Source organism: Heptranchias perlo, chromosome 6, assembly GCF_035084215.1.
Source record: "Heptranchias perlo isolate sHepPer1 chromosome 6, sHepPer1.hap1, whole genome shotgun sequence".
NCBI classification, from domain to species: Eukaryota; Metazoa; Chordata; class Chondrichthyes; order Hexanchiformes; family Hexanchidae; genus Heptranchias; species Heptranchias perlo.
The window spans coordinates 47,329,198-47,353,457 of NC_090330.1; the positions used below are offsets into that span (position 1 = coordinate 47,329,198).

At 42.0% G+C, this 24,260-nt stretch overlaps 1 protein-coding gene and 1 long non-coding RNA gene across 6 annotated transcripts in view; one reads left to right on the forward strand and one right to left on the reverse strand.

Annotated features, from left to right (window-relative positions):
- The window catches only part of gab2 (GRB2-associated binding protein 2), a 312,357-nt gene that overhangs the window by 98,773 nt on the left and 189,324 nt on the right, over positions 1–24,260 (reverse strand). For both annotated transcript variants that reach the window (XR_010963264.1, XM_067986246.1), the window contains one exon: positions 17,552–17,852. Coding sequence is in view for 1 of the 2 variants with exons in the window: in XM_067986246.1 (XP_067842347.1) it covers positions 17,552–17,852 (301 nt within the window). In the remaining variant the exon portion in view is untranslated. The remainder of the gene's footprint in view (positions 1–17,551; positions 17,853–24,260) is intronic.
- Positions 1,321–17,965, forward strand: LOC137322974 (uncharacterized). 4 transcript variants are annotated; one of them, XR_010963267.1, is made up of 6 exons: positions 1,321–1,934; positions 5,872–6,004; positions 8,075–8,215; positions 9,059–9,150; positions 13,593–13,791; positions 16,523–17,965. It is a non-coding gene; the product is annotated as an uncharacterized lncRNA (long non-coding RNA). The 4 variants fall into 4 exon arrangements; XR_010963265.1 differs by lacking the exon at positions 9,059–9,150; XR_010963266.1 differs by lacking the exon at positions 9,059–9,150 and having other exon boundaries at positions 16,757–17,965.

Sequence of the window (24,260 nt, forward strand, 5' to 3'; positions counted from 1 at the left end):
TCATAACATCATAATATCAGCTGACCGTCAGCAGCTTTTCATCTCCCTATATGATGTATAATAGATTGAATAGAATTTTACCCAAGAACAAATTTTATGAAAAGTAAGTGGATCCCCCATGGCATTGCTCATAGTGAGTTTTGAGATATGTCGAAACAGAAATCCTCCTTTCTGCTCCCAGGAGAACCACAGATAAGCACCAGTAACGAAAAGTGTTCACTTCCAAAAAACCTGACCGCAGAATCAAACAGATAGGGCAGCTTGAAAAACCTGCTAGCAGAACAGTTGATCTGCCAATTAGGAATTAGGTGAACAAAGAGACAATGCTGCTGGTTTTTGTAGCAGGAATGTTCAGGGCCACTGCTGGCAGAAGCACCCCTCTTAACTGAACCCATCACACAGAAAAGCATTTCCCATGTTCTGCTGCTGCTGGTTGCTGCTGATATGGAGATTGAGGTGAGGTTCAGTCAGGAAGGAAGTGCAATGGCAGCTGTGTGTTGGAGATTTTTTTCTGGAATGTGATTGGTCAACACTTAATCAGTCAGAAAGAATAAAACTAATGTTTTAGAGAAAGGTTTTGTTTTATATTGGAGAGTCCAAAATTCTCTAGAAAACATAATTTTGTTGAAGGCTCAAGATCTGCATCTAATTCTTCTCTTGGGAACTCCACTGCCTGAACATTGACTTCAGGAACTTCAACTCCTGCTGTAAAGATTTGAAGGGTATAGCTAAGGTCTGCCGTTAATGTGGGGTGGGTCTAACAGTATCTGAAGGGAGGGGAAAAGGTTGACATTTGAAAGGGGAGAAATCCTCCACCAGAACTCAATGCTGGGCGGGAGAGGGAGGAGAGAGGGGAGCTGCGCCCTTGGCATTAACCTGTTGTTACTTTTCAGAGTTGATGAAACTACTGTACTTTGACAGCATTCTATGTTTTAATTTCAAACCCAATCCACAAGCTCTGTGTTTACCATCTTTCCAATTTTCTTGTCTTTTCTTGGACAGGCCTCTCACTCCCTTAAATATTCACTTATTCTTTGTTTCTGTAATGGCATCAATTTCTTTACTGCTTCTTTCCATTGCTTCACTAACCTGATCTATTACATCATCTAATGATCAGTCCGCTGCTACTTCCTCTCTGTGTTTTAAAATTTGTTTTTCCCCTTACCTCCCTTTAATATACTTGCTCATATTTTATTTCTTAGTTCTCAAGAAGGGACCAACCTGAAAAGTCAAGTTGTTTGTTTACATTGACTTGTTTTTTGTCTCTACAGCTTCTGACTGAGCTGCTGTGTTTTAAACTTAGTAGTCTGCTTGACTCAGCTGTAGAGTAAAACCAGACAGATTATCTTGGCTTGATCTTATACTAAACTGTTATATGCCTGCAGCTGGTGTTATGTTTGTGACTCAATTGTGCTGCAAGAAGAAAAAAAAGTACTTTAAAAAAGTTAAAATAAAAGAGGGGTCGATTTTGACTTTGGGCCCGATGGTGGCAGAGCGCACTGGTTGGCCACCAATGAGGCCCCTGCAATTTTCAGGCCCTGTCCTCATTTAAATTTGGCAGGCAAGCTGCAGGTCCCAATGCACCTCACTGGATTGAGGGCTCAAGATCACATTACTGGGTGAGGTCAGCTCAGTGGGGTGCAGGCACATGCAGCACCCAGCAGTCCTGGCAGTGTTTTGCTGGGACTGCATTATCTGTCCCAATTTATATCTAGAGATTTCAGAATAATGCTACTAAATATTTTACATTCATTTCGAGGTGTGTTAAAGTTGTGGATCCAAATCTGGATCAATGTCTGGCTAGTGAGGAATGGGAGAAAATACGACCTTCATTCCAAGGAGCTGCTATACTCAGCAGAGCAAAGGAGATGGATCACTAACCCCATAGACTGGAGAGTGAACAATTCCATCCCATGAATCGTGACATGAAACAGGCAAGTAGATTTTGTAAGTGATGGAGGGATTACACAGACAAAGGGACATCTACTGGTTGCTTCCAAGAAGATAACTGGCTGTTTTCTTAACACATTAAAAGTAAATTTTCTCATCCCTGAAGTCACACTGGGCTGACTTCACTGAAGTTTGCAAGGTTGGCCTAATTAATTATGCGTAGTGAACTGTTGGCTCCAATTGGGCCTGCTAGCAGGAACTTGCACTCAGCTGCGAGTGGGAGGAGCAAGAAATCGCACACAACCTCAGCCCATAATACTGCAGCTGGTATTTAAAAGGGGCTGCTTAATTTTTGCTTGGCACAAACCTGCAAATTGCTGGTCAAGAATGTACAGCACTCCCCATTGCCAGAGGTTGTAAGGCCACTTGGAATATCTCCCACGAACGCTCAGACTGGGCTCTTATATAAAACCGATTCTCTTGTCTAACTTCAACATAATACGGGATCAGATCGAAAGATCCACGTGCAGGGCTTCATTTCCCTTGTAGCTGCACGCTGCCACGCGGACCAACTCATGAAGATTCCACATAGCACGACGTGGCTGAAGTAGGTACAGAGCAGGCTGCTGCCTTTCAGGGTGAAGCCACATGCAGCTTGCCCTCCCCCACCCAAACAATAGAAGGTGTGCCAGAAAATGGGTGGGACTGGCCAGTCACTGCAGTATTGGACATGGTGGCATCTGTTGCAAGGGATCGGATGACCTAGCATGAGGTGGCTTCATATCTCCTTGTGCTGGGTCTCACTGACACCCAGCAGCCAGCCACCTGACTTATTTCTGCCACTGGCAAGCAACTAGAAGCAGCACAAGATTAGAATATTTAGGCACACAAAAAATACATAGCAACATAGGGATTGCTAGATGAAAAAAGACCAAGGTCCATCTCGTTCACCTTCTATCATCCAGATAGTCGCATAATACAATGATAATAGAATTATTGAATAATCATGGCAATCAATCTTTATCAATTAGTCCCAGACATGAGGTGAGAAAAACCCCCAGTGGTGGAGAGCTTTCAGAGCCAGAAGTCCAAAATCACCTGTTCCTCCCCAGCATACAGGCCCCAAAATTCTAACGATGAGGGTGAACGCAGGTTGGATTGATTGCCCAGCAGACCAGAATTGGGGGTGGACCTTGGATTCACCAGGAATCCATCCATGCTGCGTTCCATTAAGTTCTTTGACGGACATGTTGGCTGGATTAAAACATGCCTGCCCTCTACTGTGTGCTGCTATTCAAAGGATGGGTTTAGGACATCATTCATCCTAAATCCCATCATTTCTGCCCGAGACTCCACCCATGTAACGTATACCAGGAGCGATTGATGAAATCGGAAGTAGTTTCTTAAAGGTGTGCTGCAAAGGTTAAAGTCATCCAAAACTTTAAGTAGTTGTGTCTTCTCTTTTCCATGGTGTTCTTTTGTGGGAGAGTCATTCAGGTGTAGTTTTTTAGCTGTTGATTTGATGCGGTAGCCTCTAAGAACCCATTTATTCCATTTAATGTTCCAAGTCTGCTCCAAAATGGGCAGTAATTGGGAGGAAAATCCAACCCAAAGGGTTTAATTTCTTCTCATAATGCAGTGATTAACAAGTTTGTGCAAAGTTCCTTTGTGTATAATATTGTTAAACTGTTTAAAGTAAACGCGTCAACAACTGCATTGAAGAGAGTGCAGAGAAATTTTATGCAAATGTATTATCTCGCACATGACAAAGGGAAATGAAACTCAAAATGTAGAAAAAATAAACCTCTCAATTTTAATCTTCATTTCAGAAAACATTTAAAGATAAACCCAAGTGCCTGTGAAGCTATCAGATCAAGCTAAGCTAATCAGCAGTAGTTCCTACAGGATATTTTCAGAATGTCTTTCTCCACTAAAGGACATTATTGTTCTGCATAGCAAATGTATCATGTTACCTGTTGTACAGCCTGAATCAGACTTTGCTCTTTCAAGAGTATGATTTTTGCAAAAATAATTTTGCCAACTATTATTTTTAAGAACAATGGCAATACCAATTTATTATAGGCAATCAAAATGTTATTACATAGTACCTATTAATTTCTCTTTTATAGTGACGTACACAGCATTACAAACCTCTGAAATAATATACATTGTTCACAACTCCTTTATTAAAGAATCCACACGTTCCCCAGCTCATTCCCTCCGGTATTGATAAAGGAATACACCACAAAAGACATATAAAACCAGTTCCTTGTGGTAAAAGATGATGTTTAAATATTCCTTACTTTTATATCTTTTTAATTCATAGTTAGCTGTGCTCCATAATGGGATGGTTGTGTTCCCTAAACTTTTTTCATGCTCGCTTCCAGAATACTTCAAAATGTTCTTTTCCTTCCTTAAACATTTGAGCTCAAAGTGAGGGATGTTGATGCGAAGGAATGAGACACTTTCCCATGTTAGGCATGCGGTCCAAGCATCTGAGTATAGAGCCCTCTCCTGTTTCCTGAGAAAATACCTTTGTTTCAAGCTCAAAAGGAATGATTATGACATTTTCAATTCCCATATCAACAATCTTTACAGCTGCTTGAAGCAAGATTATCAATTTAGTTCCAATTAATGTTATGAATTCACAAGCATGAGGAAATGGGTTGATTCTGTTTCCTTCCGGCCAGCACCCTGGGCTGGATTCAAACCCAGGTCTCAAAAGGTCAAAAGCTAGTGGACTAGTCTATTGCATCGCCCAGTCACCGGATACTCAAAAATGATGTTGCGTGATCTGAAAAAGCTGAGTGCCTAAGACCCTGCCCCACTCAACTTCAGTGTTGAGCAGACTAATTATCCAAAAGAAAATATTATGCGAATATATACTCTCCTGTGGCGGACAGTACTTTTAAAAAATATTATTCTGAGTCCTTCTTGCAGTATCCTTCACCTTTGATGCAACATTTGATTGTGGCTTGATCATTAACAGAGACCCCACATAGGACGTCTGAATTGAAATGTTCACTATTCACGATTTGTAGTGAACTTGCAAACATATTCTTTATAAACATGCTTACTGTTTTGTAACAAATATTGAACAATGAAAATCTTACTCCTTTCTGTACAACACACCCATAACTCCAATATTATCTGGTGTACTATTACTTGTACTCTTTCTGGCTCCCTCATGAAAGAAAATTTGCATAAAACAGTCTGGGGCTGATTTAAGCACAAATTACTGGAGCACAAAGTGTAATTTAGGTAGTTGCCATCACAAAAGTAGATCAGCAATGCAAATTTAAAAATATATTTATTGCAGCAATTCAATGCCTTGAAGGATGTTTGCCAACCACACTGAGATGGATCAGTGTTATCACTGCAATGTGATGCAATTTTATGGATGACAATTAAGGTACAAACTGTCTTTTCCAACACTGTAAATTAGACCATGGATTTAGTGGCACAAGAAGAGTCCTACAGCCCTAATTAATAATTAGAACTGTAAAAAGACAAGATGATTCAAACAATAAAAATCAAAGAAATTATTGTTATTTATCATTTAGTAAAAAGCCTTTAGGAACTTAAGGAGTAGCTTCTTTACTGAAGTGATGCTCCCTGCATTAATAGCTGTGCTCCATAACAAGATACACCATGAAAGATGGAGAATAGCACAGACTGCATTAATATTTTGTGCAGTGGCAGAATGGTTTTAATGATGGGGAATAAATTGGGATAAATTACATTGAAACAGTAAGTGGAGCACTCAGGAATAATTATATTAATGGTAAGTACAAAAAAGGCCAGTATCTACAATATAGTCCTCTCTGCAACAGGCTTTCTGTTAGATTCTAATATACAGAGTAGATCCATTTAACAAATTTACAACTAAGTGTTGCAGCTCAGATATCTGAATTTATATTATTAAAAGTTTTGTTTCTGTGTGAATGTGTTTGTTAATGTAACGTCCCTCTGATCAATCAGATTGCAGAACCGGAAAGTAAACAGATCCCAGGGGCATGATTTTGACCCCGAGCTGGGAAAGAGGCGGGAAGATCAAATAGCGTATGGGAAACCCGGAAGTACGGGTTAGCAGCCAGGGAGAGGACGTGTTCAGGTAAGTCTTTGATTGTATGGAGGGGGGGGCATGGTTAGCACAGGGGCATGGTAGGCACAGGAGGGAGTCAGTCATGGGGAGAGGGATCGGGGGTGAGTCATGGGGGGAGGGGGTGGGGGGATCGGGGGTCATTGCGGGAGTCCACAATCGTGGGGTGGGGGGGGGTCGGGGCTTAACGCAGGGGTCTGCGATTGTTGTGGGGGGAGGTTGATGGGGATTGGGGGGGTACTGTGATCATTGGGGGGTGGGTGTTGGAGATCGGGAGTGGGGGGGATTCCCGATTGTTGGGGAGTCATTGCAGGTACACTTATTGGGGCTGGGCGCCCACAAGCTGCGCCAGAAAGGCATTTAGCTGCAGTTTTAGGCCTTCTCGCCTCCTTTCATGTGGCATGAAGGAGAAGGCCCGGGAATGCCGGTCCCCAAGGGTTGAAATTGGTCGCTCACCCCAGTGAAAACTGGAAATGGGTGGGTTGGAGGTGGGTCTGAAATGGTTTCGATTTTGAATGCCCCCCCGCCCCCAACCCACCTGTTTTTCAATGTTAAAAGCATGCCCCAGATCTCTGCAGTGTAGTTCCTGATTGGAAATGACCAAATCATAGCAATAGCACTCTTGCCTCGGAGTAGGAAGGTCATGAGTTCAAGCCCCAATCCAGAGACTTGAGCACATAATCTAGCTTACTGAGGGAGTGCTGTACTGTTAGAGATGCCGTCTATTGGTTGAGACATGAAACCAAGGTCTGGCCTCTCACTATTCGAAGAAGAGCACTAGAGTTCTTCTGGTATCCTCGCCAATACATTTCCCTCAACCAAAGCAGATTAGGTGGTCATTTATCGCACTGCTGATTGTGGGACCTTGCAGCGCGCAAATGGGCTGTGAAAGGCGTTATATAAATTCAAGTTCTTTCTTTCTATGATAGTTCCACTAAAATAGCCCCCAAAATAAAACTAACATTTATATATTAAATAGACATATTCAGCAATTCAGAAAAGAAATCCAAAACTTATGCAGAAAGTCAGTTTCAACAACTTTCCCTGTCCTTCCACAAATAGCACATTGCATCCGCCAGGCCCCTGAATCTCCTGGACTCTGAGCATATCTTTGATCCCTCACTTCCAAAATTCACTACCTAGCCAGCTGACTCCCCACATTTTAGGTCCTTTTGTATGGTTCTAATATGAACAAACAAATGTATATGTGCAGGGATCTGTTCTCTGATGTAAAAGACAATTTCCAGGAGCCAACACATGCACAAAGAGATGTGCTTCTTTCCTCATATATCCAACTATGACCCCGATATGGACATGGAAAGCGCTCTGTCTCCAATGAATGAATTCCCAAATTTGTTTACTTATTTTAGCTTTGGCCCAGAGAACAGGGAGAGAAGATAGATATCTGCTGTTGGGAATGGTGCTAGAAAAAGTATTAGGGGATAAACCCTCTTGAGGGAGAAAAGGAGAAAGCGAGCAAGGGAGAGTGAGAGAAAGCATGTGAGAACATTACACTGATGCAAGATTGTAGACAGAGATCCTGGTGAGGACGAGGAGGGGGTGGGGAACTCTTAAGAGAGGGAGAGGTTCTCTTCAGTCGGGTGGGGGGAGGGGGGGGGTGATGGTGGAGAAAGAGAGGGGTATCTTGGGTTTTAATGAAAACAGGTGGGATGGTTGCTTTTGGGGTTTAGCGAGCCCATGGACGAAAAGCAGTGTACCCTCGAATTCACAGTGAACATCATCAGAGAAGAGTCACTGGTAATTATTTAAAATAGTCCAGGAGCACTACAAGTCACATTGGTTTTCTTTGATTAGGGAGGAAGAAAAAGTTCAGGCAAGATTCCTGCTTTTGATTATCATCCAGTATCCCTGCTGGAAAAAGCACATGTGTGGACATTAAGTGCAAGCAGGATTAGGCTTGGCAGCAATGTCTCACACAACTAAATCGCCTCCTTACACTTCGGGATCAAAATTCAAAACAGGACACTGCCATTTTGTCCATCATTAAAGACATGCTAACAAAATTACATTCTCAGAAATTGCATATTTTAAAGCCATGCATTCCCGCAATTTCATTCGCAGGTCATAAATTTTGAAGAAAACAAGCATTCTCCCGTTTTTTTTGTTATAAAGAATGGCCACCTGCAAGAGGTACCAGAGAACTGCTGGGACCTGTGGATCTTTACCCCAAGAGACAGAGCAATTGGGATAAAAGCTGAATATGTAAGTATGAGCTCTGTGAGGGCGGTCCTGGAAGTTTTGATTCAACCTCCCCCAACCCACACAAAATCAGCCTTACTTTATAATTTTCTTTCCTTGGCACATATTCATCAGAGCTTTGTTATGAAAAAAAATGAGGAAAAGTCTATGCTTGAGGGAAAATTACATTCTTTGTATACTTACGTAACCCAGCTGGTGAAAAATAATTTCCTCTGCAGATTTTTTATTTATATGAAAACATAATTTTTTATTTATAAAAATCCGCTAAGAAAACTAAATATGCACAAGACCTAATTAAATCTGCCATATAATGATTATTAAAAATACCTTGTATAGAAAAATACAGTGAAAAGCTCTGGAATTAGCGTCAGATAACTGTTCATGCCCATGAATCAAAACAAATGTAGATTTAATATTTATATTTATATTATATATATATATATATATATATATATATATTATTATAATATATTATTATATAATTAAAAGAACTGGATCTGAGCACAGATTTTTGGTAAAATTCTTTAACTTAAATTGCCTATGTAAACATTTCTAATGGGAATTCCAATGCAAAAGCTCAGTGTAGTTGGAAGCTGCATTCCATTGATTCCCCATTTCCATCTGCCAGCTCTTCTGCTCTTTCACCTCCTTAACCTTCATCCCCATTTCTTGGCCTGCTGCCTGGTCTCTGGTCTGTCCTTCCCATTTCAACCCCTTCTAGGCCTTCTTCCAGGTCCCCTGCTGCTCTGCTTTTAAATTGAAAACAATTACACTTGTTCCCAATTCAATTGAATCTCTAGCCTGTTCCTTCTGACCCAACACTGACTCTTCCTGGTCTCTGGCCAGCCCTTCCAGTCGCCTTTCCCGCTCTGATTATTCCAGCCCTTGGGCCCTGGAGAGCAACACCATGGGAGATCCACTGCTGTATAAAGAGAATGGTAAACATTTAAGAGTGATTACAAGACAGTAATCTCATTGAAGGATACAGATAATACCAGAAACTTGGGGAACAAAGTTAAAGCAGTTTCTAAACATTATCCAAACTCCCTGATGAGATTACAGCTTTGAAATTACTTGTATGTATCTATTATTTTTACAATACACAATGTGGAGATTGTGGGAATGGTTCTAGTGTATCTTGAGGTTCTTAGGGGCGACAGCAGCCATCATGCAAGTCAATAATGGCTACTGTGCTCTGTGCAGTTAATGTATGATAATGGGCACACTGAAGGATTGCCGATTTTAATGTAATTACCTTAAATTTGCCAAATTATTAATCAACATTTGATTAATTTTAAACAACAAATGCTTTGGATGTTACTAACCATACCAACTAGCTCCCTGGCATTTGTGGGAATGTAATGCAAGAAATTGTAATTAACCACCTGCTTTGACTGTGACATTAATTCCTGGTAATTCCCTTGATTTCTCTCACTGCTGTCAGCTCTATAGCTCGTCACTGAAAATCTCACACTCAGGATTTGTTGAATGTAGAGAGCTTTGTTAACTAAACTTTATTGTGTGCCGTATACAAATCCTTTATCTATAGAAGGGGACAGCATTTGTCACTTGGTTTATGCTGTGTGTTGTTTTCACTGGATAATTCAATAAGTTAAAGGACAAAAAGAACAGAAGACTATTGAATAATCTGGACCAGCGTACAGTTTACACAAGGATGTCTAATGTTTAAAGTATTAAATCATCAACTGTGCAGGCTATTTTCCCCTGAGAAAACGAGCCACTGCTCTTTGAACAGATGAGAGCTGTATTTATGGTGCTTGGTGCCAAACCTCTCCAGTACTGATGCTCTAACAAGTGGGAGGTTAAATAACAAAAACAGCATCCACTTGTTTCTGAGGATAAAAACGTTAGTTTTGTAAAAAATACTGTCTTTTATTTTGCAGCATTTTGTTTTTTACAAAAGACTATGGGCGCTAAATAGGGCCGTATAAATGGCCTCCTGAAGTGCCAAGATGGCAGCTTGGCAGCACGCGCATGTTTCCAGCATGACGTGCACTGGACGCCATCTTGGTATAGGAGTTAGTGCAGGTGCAGATAACGAAAGCCGGAAGCATGGAAAATGGATACAATCAGTGTGCAATGTTGATTTAAAGTGATAGACACCATTTTGGGACTTAACGCTCCACTCAACGCACAGTCTTAACCCTGACAATCTAAACGTGTCACTGAGTGCCTGGAGGACCCCCACCAGCACTATTTAAAGGGATCATGCAAGATTTACAGGTTAGTGGCTGGATTATTGCTCCTGGTGCCGAGACATTCGTAACTGAATACTAGGGCTAGGGAACATAGCCTAACATTTAGAGCCAGGACGTGCAGGAGTGAAGATAGGAAATGCTTCTATACGCAAAGGGTGGGAGAAGTTTGGAACACTACTGCAAATGGCAGTTGATGCTAGCTCAATTGTCAATTCTAAATCTGAGATTGATAGATTTCTGTGAACCAAGGGTATTAAGGGATATGGGGCTAAGTCGGGTATATGGAGTTAGGTCACAGGTCCAGCATGATCTCACTGAACGGCGGAACAGGCTCGAGCGGCTAAATGCCACTGCCACTTGCTACCTCCTGATATGTGCTACCTTCTCCTGCAAGAAAGCGGGACGTGTGTCTGGGTGATATGCTTGTCATGGTTGAATAGCTGCCAGTGTGTGTGGCCTGAGAGTTGTGCGTGGGCGGCTTGAAACAGTGGTAATGTGTAAGGGTGAGAGGAAGCATCTGATTGGAAGAGGTGAGTACTGATGGAAAGAGTTTGTCGGTATGTGGGTGATGGGGGTGTAGTGTGTAGAGCAGTGGATGTGGCTAGTGATGCAGTTGGTGGGGACGCCACTTGACAGTTGACCTCACTCACCTTGACCACTCATGTCAAAGCATTGAATTTCTTCCTGCACTGCATCCATGATCATGTTGCTGTGCGCTTGGCATTAACTTCGTCCCCCGCTGCCTCCCACTGCTTTTTGGGTATATGTCTGGAGGGCCGCATGCCCCTCCCACCTCCCTGCACATATAGGATGTCCGTCCTTCTGTCCACCTCTTGCACCAAGGCCTCTAATGCATCAGAGAACCTTGGTGCACGCACTCTCGCAGTTTGGTGAGGTCTGGCATGCAGATTGGAGGATGTGGGATCGGCAGTTTGGTGAGGTCTGGCATGCAGATTGGAGGATGTGGGATTTAGTAATGCGCAACCTTTATTCAATGTTTTAACATAACTCATCAGTTTGTAATCATAAGGACGGGAGCTGCATCTGTGATGTCTGACGCCATTCAGACAGCAGACTGCTATTTTCAGCACTAACAGGTACCAGCTACCTTTAAGAGACAGCCTGCCTTTAAGGGATTGGGCCTCCCCCTGCTGGTGGAAAGTGCGAATTGCATGGAATCCTCATTCAACGCTGATCTCCAACGCTGCTTGCAGATAAGTCCTCAGGCCTTACTAAAGTCTGGTCCTGCCTGTGCAAGGGCTATTGGGTGCAGGGTAATAATGAATTGTGCTACCCACCCAATAATAGGCCCTATACAATTTTTCTCCCTATAATTGTAAGTAAAAGCAGAATGGAAATAAATAAATTGAATCCCAAATATTAAGAACATTTTAGGAACAGAAAAAAGTTAAGATCTGCATGGAGATTCGATAGAGATGTTCAAAATCATGAATGGTTTTGATAGAATAAAGAAGAAACTGTTTAGGTGGCAGAAGGGTCGGTAACCAGAGGACGTGATCGGCAAAAGAACTGGAGGCGACATGAGGAAACATTTTTTTTTACACGGCAAGTTGTTATGGTCTGGAATGCACTGCCTAAAAGGGTTGTGGAAGCAGATTCAATAATAACTTTCAAAAGGGAATTGGATAAGTACTTGAAGGGAAAAAAATTACTACGGCGAAAGAGCAGGAGAGTGGAACTAATTGGATAGCTCTTTCAAAGAGCCGGCACAGGCATGATAGGCCGAATGGCCTCCTCCTGTGCTATACCATACTATGATACCATGATAAGCCCATCCTATTTTCAAACTTATCTCAACTCCCCCTCCCCAGAGCACCATCTTGCCATATCCCTCAATCCCTTCTCTCTCCAGAAACCTATCTAGTTGCCTTGTATACCGTTAACTTCAATGGCCTTGTCTGGAAATATATTCTATAAATCTATTACTATTTAAGTTCTATCTGACCTCCCTCCCTTCTCCTAACATCTTAAATTTCAATTTAGGTTTCATGGTTTTTGAACTCTGAGATGAACAGAAATTTTTTCAAACTCCATCACCTTGAAAATTACAGTCACCTCAAAGCTTCTTTTCCAAAGGGAATAAAACCAACTTTTGTTGCTTGCCTCTGCACTCTTTCAATGACAATAATATATTTTCTATGATCAGATAATGAATTGTCTTTTAACATTTTATGTTTCACCAAGTGTTCATCCATTAGATCCCTAAAAATCATTCCAAAGACACATCGGGCTCAATTTTGAAATGGTGGCGGGATGGCATGGGAGAGGGTGGGGGTGTAGGTTTAGGTTTGCGTGGCAAACCCGAATAAAAAAAAAACTTACCTTTTCCGATGTGATCGCGATGTAATTGATGGCGATTAAAGTTGTTTCCGGGTTTCGTGCCCAGCAGCCAGCCTGATTGACAGGCTGATTGACAGGCTGGCTGCTGACAGGAGCTGCAACGCCAAGGTGGGGGGAGAGAAAAGGAGAGAGAGGTGTCATCTAGCACTGGAACAGAGAGTGGAGGGTGCTGAAGATCAGGAGGGGGGATAGGGGAAGATTGGCGGGGGAGATCGGAGAGGGACATCGGGGTGGGGGGGGGAAGGGGGGAGATCGGAGAGGGAGACATCGGGGGCTGAGAGGGACATCGGAGAGGGAGATATCATGGGCTGAGAGGGAAACATCAGAGCAGGGTAGAATGTTAGGTTTGTTTTGTTTTTTAAACTTTGTGCAATGGTTTTTTATTTAAATTTATTTCGTTTATTTTTGCCTGATCTGGCCCTTCATGCCTGGCATGAATCAGAAGCCGTGGGAAAGCCGCCCAGATAAGTTTAAAATCATTTTAATTATCTACTACGTCAGAAATAAAGTACCTTGAGTACCTCAATGAGGTACATTTGGTTCTTTAACTATTCAGGAGTCATGAAGCGCACGCACACAGGTGCGTCTGTGGGAAACCTGGAAGTCGGCGGGTTGGAGCCAACTTCCGAACCCGCTCGGGATTTTTGCCATTTTCGCAGCCCCCCGCCCCCAATGACCCGCAATTTGATTTTAAAATTGAGCCCATAATCTCCATTAAACCTTCCAGTTTACATAGGCCATCAAGTCTGTATCCTAATCTGATGTTAACTTTTTTTAATCTTTGTTTTCAACCCTTGAAGTCACTGACTTATTTGAGACATCGGACTAGATTTTGACTATTGGTTGGCTGACTGGCGGAATGCACCGGCTGGTGTGCTGATAGAGGCAACTGGAAGCTGGGTCCTTACCATACCCCCACAGGCTGTGGGTGGATAACAGGCACCCTGCGGCAACCCACTGGCTCTGGGCCGGCGCAATATTGGGCTGAAGCTGAAAAAGGTAGGTTGGGGGGTTTGTTCGTGGAGATGTGAGGAATCTGGTGCAGCAGCCCGTTTATTTTTGTGCAGCCCAGAGGAGCATATACACCGGAGCCCGATTGCAATTTTAGGACAGAATTGCATGGCATACGCTGCGGCCAGTTCTGTCGTAAAATGGAAATTGGGGTCCTACGTACGCCATTTGCACATTAGAAGGGCCTACGGCCTGAAATAGACGGGCGCTTCGGCTGCCCACTGGTAGGCCTCTTTGAAAATGGCGGAGGCCGAAGTGTCAGTGTAAATGGGGTGGTGAGCCATTTTCTGGCCCCATTGACGCCGGGCGGCCCAAGTTAAAGTCTAATCCATTTTCCCAAGCATCCCATCAGTACCTCTGTGGATATTCTTTATGTGTGGCCTGGGAACATGAGTGTCAAGAGTTAATGGTTTGTGGATGGTGTTGCAACTGAACTTGATCTAGCCTTCACCTAAAGCTACAATTGTACACTTCCAGCAGGGACCACTTCATTGTGATACGATTGGGAACCCTAGTTTATTTTCCCCTGCCTAGTGTGAGGACAATAAGACAATTATAGTGTCAACCCAGCCATTCATGAGCACTTGAGGCTATGAAAAGTAAATAGAATTAAAGTAAATGGAAAACATCAAATTAAGTCCATTAAATCTATATCAGACATTAATAAAATCTTTTAAGGTGTGGAGTATTGGAGGTTCACATTTGGATTAAAATCAGATAACTAGGCATAGGCTAGGGATTGAACATGATACTATGCAACTCATTTCTTAATGAGGCAAGTCAAAAATGTGCAATTAAGATTAACTACTTTTACAACAACACAACTTCCAGTGCCTAATTCAATCCCAAACCATATTGGTAATTGTCAATCAACTTCTCAGGCGTGCACATGTTATGCATTATATAATCAAATTTATATATGTACACAGATAAAACAATCTCTTTCAAAGCTTTTTGTTCATCGTGGAATTCTTTAACTTACACAAAGCAAAGACCAATATTTCAGCAGGTCATTTTTCACAGGTGGTAACATCAGAACCCTGTGATCAGTAGCCAAGTGGAACAGTTATAGCTGCTGATTGTAATTCTCACTTTTAATAATTTTGAAATCAAAAATGCAATCTGTCATTAGATGGTTAGAAATCCTTCCATGCATTACATTTATCCCACAAGCAAGGTCATAGTGGGTACATGATGTTGCCAATGGATAAATATGATACATGGAGCAATTTCTAACTGAGGAAGATCTATTTTATGGTGGCTATTTCTGATTCATTCTGTTTTCATTCAATGTTGCCTAATTCTCTAGTTGCTAGGAAATGAATTGGTTTCAGGTACAGCCAAATAAACAGGGCTACAGCAGGAATGATAAATAACGGACTTTGATCCAAACCTAGACCTCCCATACTCGATATTTCCAAAGATTTTATCATTGTCTGATATCAACATTTGATAGGTTTAATTTCATCCTTTCCATTTACTTAAATTCTATTTACTTTTCATAGATTGTTCCTAATAATGTTTTTCTATTGCTTGTGAGCAACATTTAAGGAAGTGATTAATAAAGAATTGTTTTAAGCTCCAAATACAGGTGCACAATGTAGCCAAATGTATCTCACCAAAATTTAACCGTGCACCCCCTGGGCTACATTGTTGATTGAGGAGCAAAAATAACTGGTTTGTTAATGTTTACTGCTGGGTTTATATTGCAGGACTGCTTCAAGATGTGAAACCAATCCATATATTGAATGGATATACATTTATTGAATATACATTGGCTATTCCAATGCTTTCCTGGCCGGCCTCCCATCTTCTACCTTCCATAAACTTGAGCGCATCTAAATCTCTGCCGCCCATATCCTAACTTGCACCAAGTCCCGTTCACTTATTACTCCTGTACTCGCTGACCTACATTGGCTCCCAGTCCAGCAACGCCTCGAATTTAAAATTCTCATCGTGCGTTCAAATCCTTCCATGGTCTTGCTCCTGCCTATCTCTGTAACCTCCTTCAGCCCTACAACCCTCCGAGAACTCTGCATTCCTCCAATTCTGGCCTCTTCCGCAGCCCCGATTTCCTTCACACCACTACTGGCGGCAGCCGTGCCTTCAGCTATCTTGGCCCTCAGCTCTGGTATTCCCTCCTAAACCTCTCCGCCTTTTTACCTCTCTTTCTGGCAAAATGTTGATCTGCAATTTTTCTTTTATTAATTATCTTATTGGCCCACAAGTATCTGGCAAGAGGAAGTAACTGATGAAATCCTAAACAATTGGGTGAATTTCGTGCTCACTAAAATGAAGGCTGTCAATTCTGGGAATCGAACAATTCCAATTTTTTTGCACCCAGTATCACCATCAGTCATTCCAGGGTCCAGCAGCAAAATAAAACTCCATGTACTCTGCACTAATAGCCTTAGCTCCAAGCTCAGAAAATCACTGTGAATTTTTTTTCACTTCCACCTTATGACTTGTGTGTGCGTGAATGCTAGTTTTGAACTATAGGTCCATATCCACTATGAACTGGGTTGAGATGCTGGATTCACACCCACATCCCAGAGGTAATCGAGCTGTGTGTTAACCCACTGTGACACCCAGCTCCCTACTTATGAACTGAAAGCAGAAAATACTGCCCATCAGCATCTGAAGAGAGAAAAGACATTAAGTGTTTTCGGACGATTTCCTTCGAGGTCTCAACCCAAAATTCTATCTTCTTTCTTTTCAGGCGCTGGCAGCCCTGCAGTGTGTTTCCAACATGTTCTGTTCTTGTTCTAGATTTCCTGCATGCATAGTTTTTCCTTTTATAACGTTTGATAAATTCTACTTGAGTATTTTAAGTTACACAGTGCTCCTCTCAGAACCAACTTTATTTTGTAATGAAGTATTGGCCTGTAAATTGCTCTGAGCAGTGAACAAACGTCACTCCATAGATTTACACTCATCCACTAACTTACCGCAGTCTTTACTGCGGGAACTTCCTCTAATAGGAAGCTGAGAAGAACCCAGGTAACTCCAGTGAAGCTAGGACCCATGGGAGAAGCGAGAGGATCGATCTCTCCCCTCGACCAGATTGCAGCATCCTTGAAAAGCCGCCAAGAGTCAAAACCTTGAAGTACAAGCTGCAACGTAAAAACCAGGAAGTGAAAGCTACAACAATAAAACCATTTGTAAAAACAGTTATGGACAGTGAAATAAAGAATGGGGTAAGAAGTATCAAATTAAATAGAGAGAAGGAAACATTTAAAACTTAGTTTAGGCCTGGTATATTTAAGTGCACCTGTTTTGTGGTGATATTAGTTCGTTTCCAGCTGGGCTGAAGAGCAAGTTGGCGCAGGTCCATTGATTCTGTTGATTGCAGCCGGTGATATCTCTTTAACCCGAATCTGTCAGATCGCCGGCAAACCCAGAAGAGCAAGTTCCGGATTTCCGCGTTTGTCTGCACATGAGCAAATGCCAGAACTTGCCCTTTCATTTGGCAACTAACAACGGTGAGCGTTGAGCTCACCATTCTTTTTAAAGCAACTTCCAGCCCATTGTAATAATTGTCTACTATAACCTAATGGAAAAATAATTGTATTCTGTAATAAAAATAAATAATGGTGCTGTTCTGGTGCATTTATTAGTAGCTGATGTGTTGGAACCAAGAAGCAAACATGTAACTGTCAAATGGGAAATGTATGCCATGTGATATAACCAGCAAGTTCCACTCTATGTGCCAGATCAAGAGATTTTAAAATGGTGTGTATTTTGTTACCTGCGTTCTCATCAGATTGATTGAAGCCACAGATTTGGCAGATGGATCGGACCCACTTGTTCATTTCTTCCTCCGTCTCTGCCACCAGATAAAAGGTACGGTCAATTGTCTTGATGTCAAACACAAAGCTGTCTTGAAACTCTTTCTTTTTGAACGTTAGTCCTGCATCGACTTGTTCACAGAAATGAAGGTCTATCACACGGATTGGTTTTTTGGAATGGTCATTTTTGTAGTACTCAAGGACATCAGGGTCTCCACTCATCCGTCCGCTACGCAGAATGAACCAACGCTTTTTCCAGGTCTAAGAAATGAAATAGATACAGGAAGAGTTAGAGAGACATTGTAGTATCGTTTATCTGCCTTTCCATCTTCAGCTTCTTTAATCTAGTTACAGTTCCTGCTTTTATTTTGTTCAAAACATTCCAAAGGGTTTTTCAGTTGCTCTTTTTTAATTATAATAGTCTGTTTTGCAAACTGTTTTATATTAAAACTGCTTAAATGATGTGCAAAACACAAGATGGACCTCTGATTCACAATACCACATGTTAGGAGATCAGAGGTTTGATTCTCCACTCCACCTGGTTCCAAGGTAAGCCATGCTCTGTAGGGAGGTGCCAATTGAAGAAAAAGCATCTTGCTATTGGGGGAAGGAAAATTGGGAGGGGTGTTCTTGCGAAGATGCGATCCTGTACCTTCTGGTGACTAGTCAGAGAGCAGGATAGGTGCTGGTTTAGAAACTAGCCATTGCACTGGCAATTGGTTGAAAAATGACTTGCTGAAGAGAAGAAAATATCGGATAAATATATTTACTCAAAAAAAATGAATTAAAGAAACTGGATGGATAATATATTGTGAATCACGAGTCTCAAGATTCTATAAGATAGATGATGCACAATAGACAAGGGAGTGTGCAGCTTTTTACAAAGACCTCCCAACCCAACAGTGGTAAAGTCAAGAGCAGCCAGTGAGCACTTGTGATGAGTGGAGTAATCTTGGTACTGTATCTCACTCAACTTCATTTTGTTTTGCTTGTGTAACAAAGCAAAGAAAACAAAACATCATTGGCATAAGTGTTTTCATATTTCTTTAACAAAATAAAAAGTCCCATCTTCTCTGGGGATTATACTGTGCAAGTGTTGAAGACATTCCCAAAGTCCTAAAATAACCCACTCATCTTTAATGTGGGTTTGATTCATTATATAATGCTCACGTGATTAGAAGTAGCATATTAATAGTTAATTAACCTACTTTAGAGCTGTAGAAGTTTACAGTACAGAAGGAGGCTGTTCACCCCATCATGTCTGTGCCAGCTTTTTGCTTGAGCAATTCAAAACTAATGCCATTCCCCTGCTCTTTCCCCATAGCGCTTTATCTTCCTTTACTTCAAATATTTATCTACTTTTCCCTGAAAAGAGGCACTGATCTCTGCGTCAACTATTTCCCTGTGGCAAAGCATTTCATGTTCTAACAACTCTCTCTAACCCTCTGCATGAAAGAATTTCTCCCAACCTCTCTCCTCACTCCCTTAGTGACAATTTTAAATTGATGACATCTCGTAACTGACTCCCAATCTTTATTCACTCCATCAAAACCCTTTAAAGTTGTTTTTTTAAAAACACCTCGATTAAATCTCCTTAGCTGTGGCTCTCTCTACTCCAATGAAAATAGTCCCTGTATCTTAAGTCTCTCCACATAACTGTAGCTTCCCCCCCCCTCCACCCCACATATTATCCTGATAAATCTACACTGTATGCTCTCTGGGGGTGATTTTTGACTTCGGCCCAAAATGGGCATGAAGTCAGTGAAGTGGCCACATTGCCCTTTCAAAGCCGGTGTTGGGAGGCCCGAACCACTTTTGGGTTTGGGCCTCATTTGAATGTTGCCAGCAAGCTGTGGGTGCCCTCTGTAGCTCACTGATTGTGGGAGCTACTGTCAAATGGGGTGGGAAGGGAGGTGGAGATTGACAATGCCCAATTTACCCTGCTTAAATTGTACTTTTTGCAAATTAGACATTAAATCTCACTTTCTCTAATGTTATATAAAAAATGTGGAACTACCAGTCTATGATACCAATTTCCTGTTATCACGAGTTATTAATGATTTATTTATGCTAATGCGACATTGGTGACATCTAGGAGGTAGTGCCTAAAGTGTACGGATAACAGTTATTTCTATTACTTTTAATAGGTGACACTACAATGCCTGTTATTTAGACCACCACTTGTGGCACTGTGGTATGAGTCACCCAGGTCTGCCTGTCATTTTGTCCAGTTACAGCAAACACAAAACAAACTCAATGCATGGCTGATTTCTCAAAAAAAAACCCTAACTTGATTTTTGTGAAATCATGGAATTGAGAATAATCGAATAAATCAAATGTGACATATCTGCATCATTACATTCTCCACTGGTTTCCACTTATCATTTGGAAGAATTCCAGTTGCTCATGTTTGAACTTCATGGGATTCCAAGAGTCACAAATTCCCATTGGAGTGTAATGCTCCAAAAACTACAGGCACACACAAGGGCTCATGGACAGTCAGGAAGATTACACCACCTTGTTAAAGTCATGTATTTGTGGAATTCCACAGAGATCTATCAATGGTTCATATATGCACACAGAAAGTAACAAGACAGACGGCAATACAAATATAATGCCGTAAAAGCATTTTGTTGAGTCCTACACAAATGATCATTGAATGTGACAAGTCTGTTTTAACGTCATTTGTTATGACAGGCATAGAGAATGTTGACATTTTTCCACTTTACAGTTCACACTGGCGGGCACATTCTTGCATTAAGTGTTACACAGCACGGGGTAGGCTATTGCTGAGGGTCCCAATGAATTTCACTGGTGAAGTATTTCAGTTCCATATTCATGTGAGTGACCTTCTTAGAACTATTTGCTCAGGAAGAGGGTAAATACTGACATGGACTGGTTGGACCAAATGGCCTGCTTCCTTGTAACATCTACGTATTGCATTCACCAGCATGACATTATTGTGATGGAACAGAGATTGGTCACATTTCAAGTCACATAAAAAACTCTGGGCCCTGCTCTGCCACAAGTGGGATGAGCAGGGCCCAGATATGCATTTAATGTAGGAGAACGTCCCAAAGTGCTTTACAGGAGTGCAATCAGAAAAGATTGAAGGAGATATTAGGTCGGGTGACTAAAAGCTTGGTTAAAGAGGTTAGTTTTAAGGAGGGTCTGAAAGGAGGAGAGAGAAGTGGAGAGATGGAAAGATTTAGGGAGGGAATTCCAGAGCTTAGGGCCTAGACGGCTGAAGGCACGGATGCCACGTGTGGTGGGGTAGAACTTTCACCTACCAGTCTGCCCCAGTCCCGATCCCATTCCCGTCTCAAATCCCAGGGATGGGGCCATTTGCACAAGTGGGGCAGACACCCACTCCATTTTAGATGTCACTTGGACATCTGCCCTGTGATCGGCCAGGAATTTCTGATCAGCACTTTGCCGCTCCATTGGGGCTGGGGGTTGGACCATTTTGGACGCAGGTGGTTGATATTTTAAGAATGCTGCACTTTTCAGTTGCTGTTTGCCTAAAAGCATCAATCACTTTTTTTGTTTCTCCCGGGAGATTACATGACTACAAGTGGGAGGGTACACTGGGAGTCATTTACTCGGGGCCGTGAAGAGAGCAGGATAAGGATTTCCGAATGGTAAACTCGGAAGTATGGGTTTCCTGGGCGTCCAGACGATTTTGACCTAGGGGCGGGGGTTGGTCGATCGCAAATGTTGGATAGCAGCAGGAAAGCTTGTTGGGCCTGGAGGAAACACTCCTGCTCCTCCAGACCCACAAGCTGTGTAATAAAGGCACTTACCTGTTGATCCGGCCCTTCTCGCCTCCTTTCACGTGGCGAGAATCAGAAGGCCCAAGAATCCTGGCCCCCAGGAGTAAAAAATTAAATCCCTATTAAAATGGAGACCGAGAGCCTCCTTAAAAGATTTTACTGACTGACTCCCTCCTGAGAGCGGATTGGTTGCCGGCCCCCCGACCTGCCTCCGTTAAAACTGGAAGTGAGTGGGTTGGAAGTGAGTTGAGGTCGGGTTTTCCATTTTTACAATTCTTACCTTCCCACCTGTCCCCAACTCACCCCTCCTTGGGGGTTAAAATTACCTCCATGATGCCTAGTTGGGTCATCACTGTTTGGGACAGTGGTGGACCAGATGGTCTTTTTCTGTCCACCTTTTCGTATGTTGGTACGAATGTGAGACCACTTGCAGAGAATATATAAGTACACGAGAAGGCCAGCCAGTCCAAACATTTTACTCCTCTCTTCATCCTATAGGTGTGAGACTTTCAGTTGCGCGATGTATATGTGAGAGGGCTTTGACTTTGCGCTGCTAGCTGGACCTCACGTGCCAGCAGCGCACATCAAAAATCACAATGTGTGCTGCGCTGATTTTTCAACTATTTATTGTTGATAAATTGTGTGCAGCGTGTACCCAGATTTCTGATGTGCGCTGCTGGTGGGTGAGGTTCCCTGCTGGTAGCATCTATTGGAAATTTACCTGAATTGTCAATTTGTGTCAAAATAGAAACATGGATAAAAGAGGCAAGCAGTGTCTGTCACATGCGACACAAAGGTCAGCTAGTGGCAATAATATAGTCTTATCTGTTTCCCCTATATCTCTCTCTTTCTGTATTTTCTCTTCCTAGCTGACTGGGCTATGGGATGGGCAAGCATTTTCTCCTGCTGGAAAGGAAGAGACAGCTATGGGGAAAGGGCTGTCCTGACTTCCATACTGATCATGGAACCAAGGGGCCTATAGTTTTAGTCGAGGGAGAGGGATGGAGAAAGAGAGGGAGATGTTTACTAGCACAGTCAAAACATGCAGGAGATTACAATTCCCATCTTCCCATATGAGGATTTCAATCTCCTTCATAAAACTTCTGCTGGATGCAGGATCATTTACATTTTCTTTCAGGGCCCATACTGATCTATGCCTGGGCCTCCGTCGTAGCAAACCGGGTTGTTTGTTTAACTACATTACTCTTTTCAATTTCCTAATTTTTGGGGGCAATAAGGTATCTAAATTGAGGCGTACTAATGTGTAGGATAAGGATGAAAGGTGTTGTATCCCCTGTGATTTAGTGGGGGCGGTGAAAGAAATTGTATTCGTTTTTTCTGGGGGTGTTTGCAGGCTGATCGGTCCATGAAGATATCGACTCCTGATTCCAAGGCTGTGGCCTATTGATAGACATTTACAACTGCTGCTAGCATAGTAAAGAGTGTGGGCTTGACCTGTACTTTGTGCTATAATGTAAAATGGGTGGTAGTGAGTTGTCAGCCCATTTTACATTTCTCCCGATTTTTATTTCCACTGGCTTCAATAGAAATAAGAATCGAGAGAGATGTAAAACTGTCTGACGACTCATTATCGCTCGTTTTACACTATCGCACAAAATCCAGATCTACCCCTATGTGGCGGCATCCTCTTGCAGTGAGAAGTGCATGGAAGAGTGATGCATTCTTGTTCCCTGGCACTCATGGGAGGTTTTACACACAAACTTTGAGATCAAAAGTCAAAAAACCTTCAATGCTATCCTACTTGGCAACAGCAGCAATTCCCACAGTTTAGATTGAATGTATAAAGTACACTAGGGATTGTGGAAGTTACTCCATGGGTTCAAGTGACTCATAAATTACAAGTTATGTCATGTGGGGAATTATAGTTAGATAAAATCTTTATCTCACTGTGGTAAATTATCACTATTCTGGCTTATGAATTAAAAAAATGCAAGTCATCAAACAAATGTGCCTTTGCATTTAGTATCAGAACACTCATTATTGGAACTTGAATTGTGAATAGGAACTGATAAGTTTATATATGAGGTGCAAACAAAAATATTATTATATTGATCTTCCACTTGTTTCCTGCAATTGCAGCAAATCATGAACACGTACATGTGAAAAGAAAACATCGATAATAATGTGGCTTAGAGGTAACTACACCTGCAACTTAACTCACTATAATAATGACAGCCAGTGAGAATTGTTAATGGGGACAAGAGATTCAAGACAAATAATTGCACCTGTACAAATATAGATGCAGGAAGTGGCAAACAATTATTTTCCAACAGTCATGTTTGTGTGCGTAACAGTTGAGATGTAAAGCTGTCACCTGCCAAATCACCAAAAGACAGCTACATCACACCTGCTTGTCCTAATAAATCCAATAAAGAATTCAGGAAAAACTTCTTTACCAAAGGAGAATAGCATAGATACCATTAAGGGGAAACTAGATAAGTACATGAGGGAGAAAGGAATAGAAGGATATGCAGATAGGGTTAGATGAACTGGGGTGGAAGGAGGCTCATGTGGAGCATAAACACCAGCACAGACCAGTTGGGCCGAATGGCCTGTTTCTCAGCTGTAAATTCCATGCAATATTATTAAATTTTATCACATTGTGACTGGATATTGTTAGAGCTTGCTTTTAAATGCACTCTCTTACTTTACTCTTCCAACAACACACTATTCTTGGGCAATCTTCTGCAAGCCTCTGCCACATGGTGTGCAAAAATATCCCAGGACCACAGCCTCTGATTTTCCATCTCCCCATGTAGTGAAGCACTTGGCTGATGCTGGTGAAATCTCTAATGGTACGTCCAAAATCTGAGACTGGCTGTGTGTGGAATTGTGGCCACAAACCCACATCCCGCCCTCCGGAGTATATTGTGCG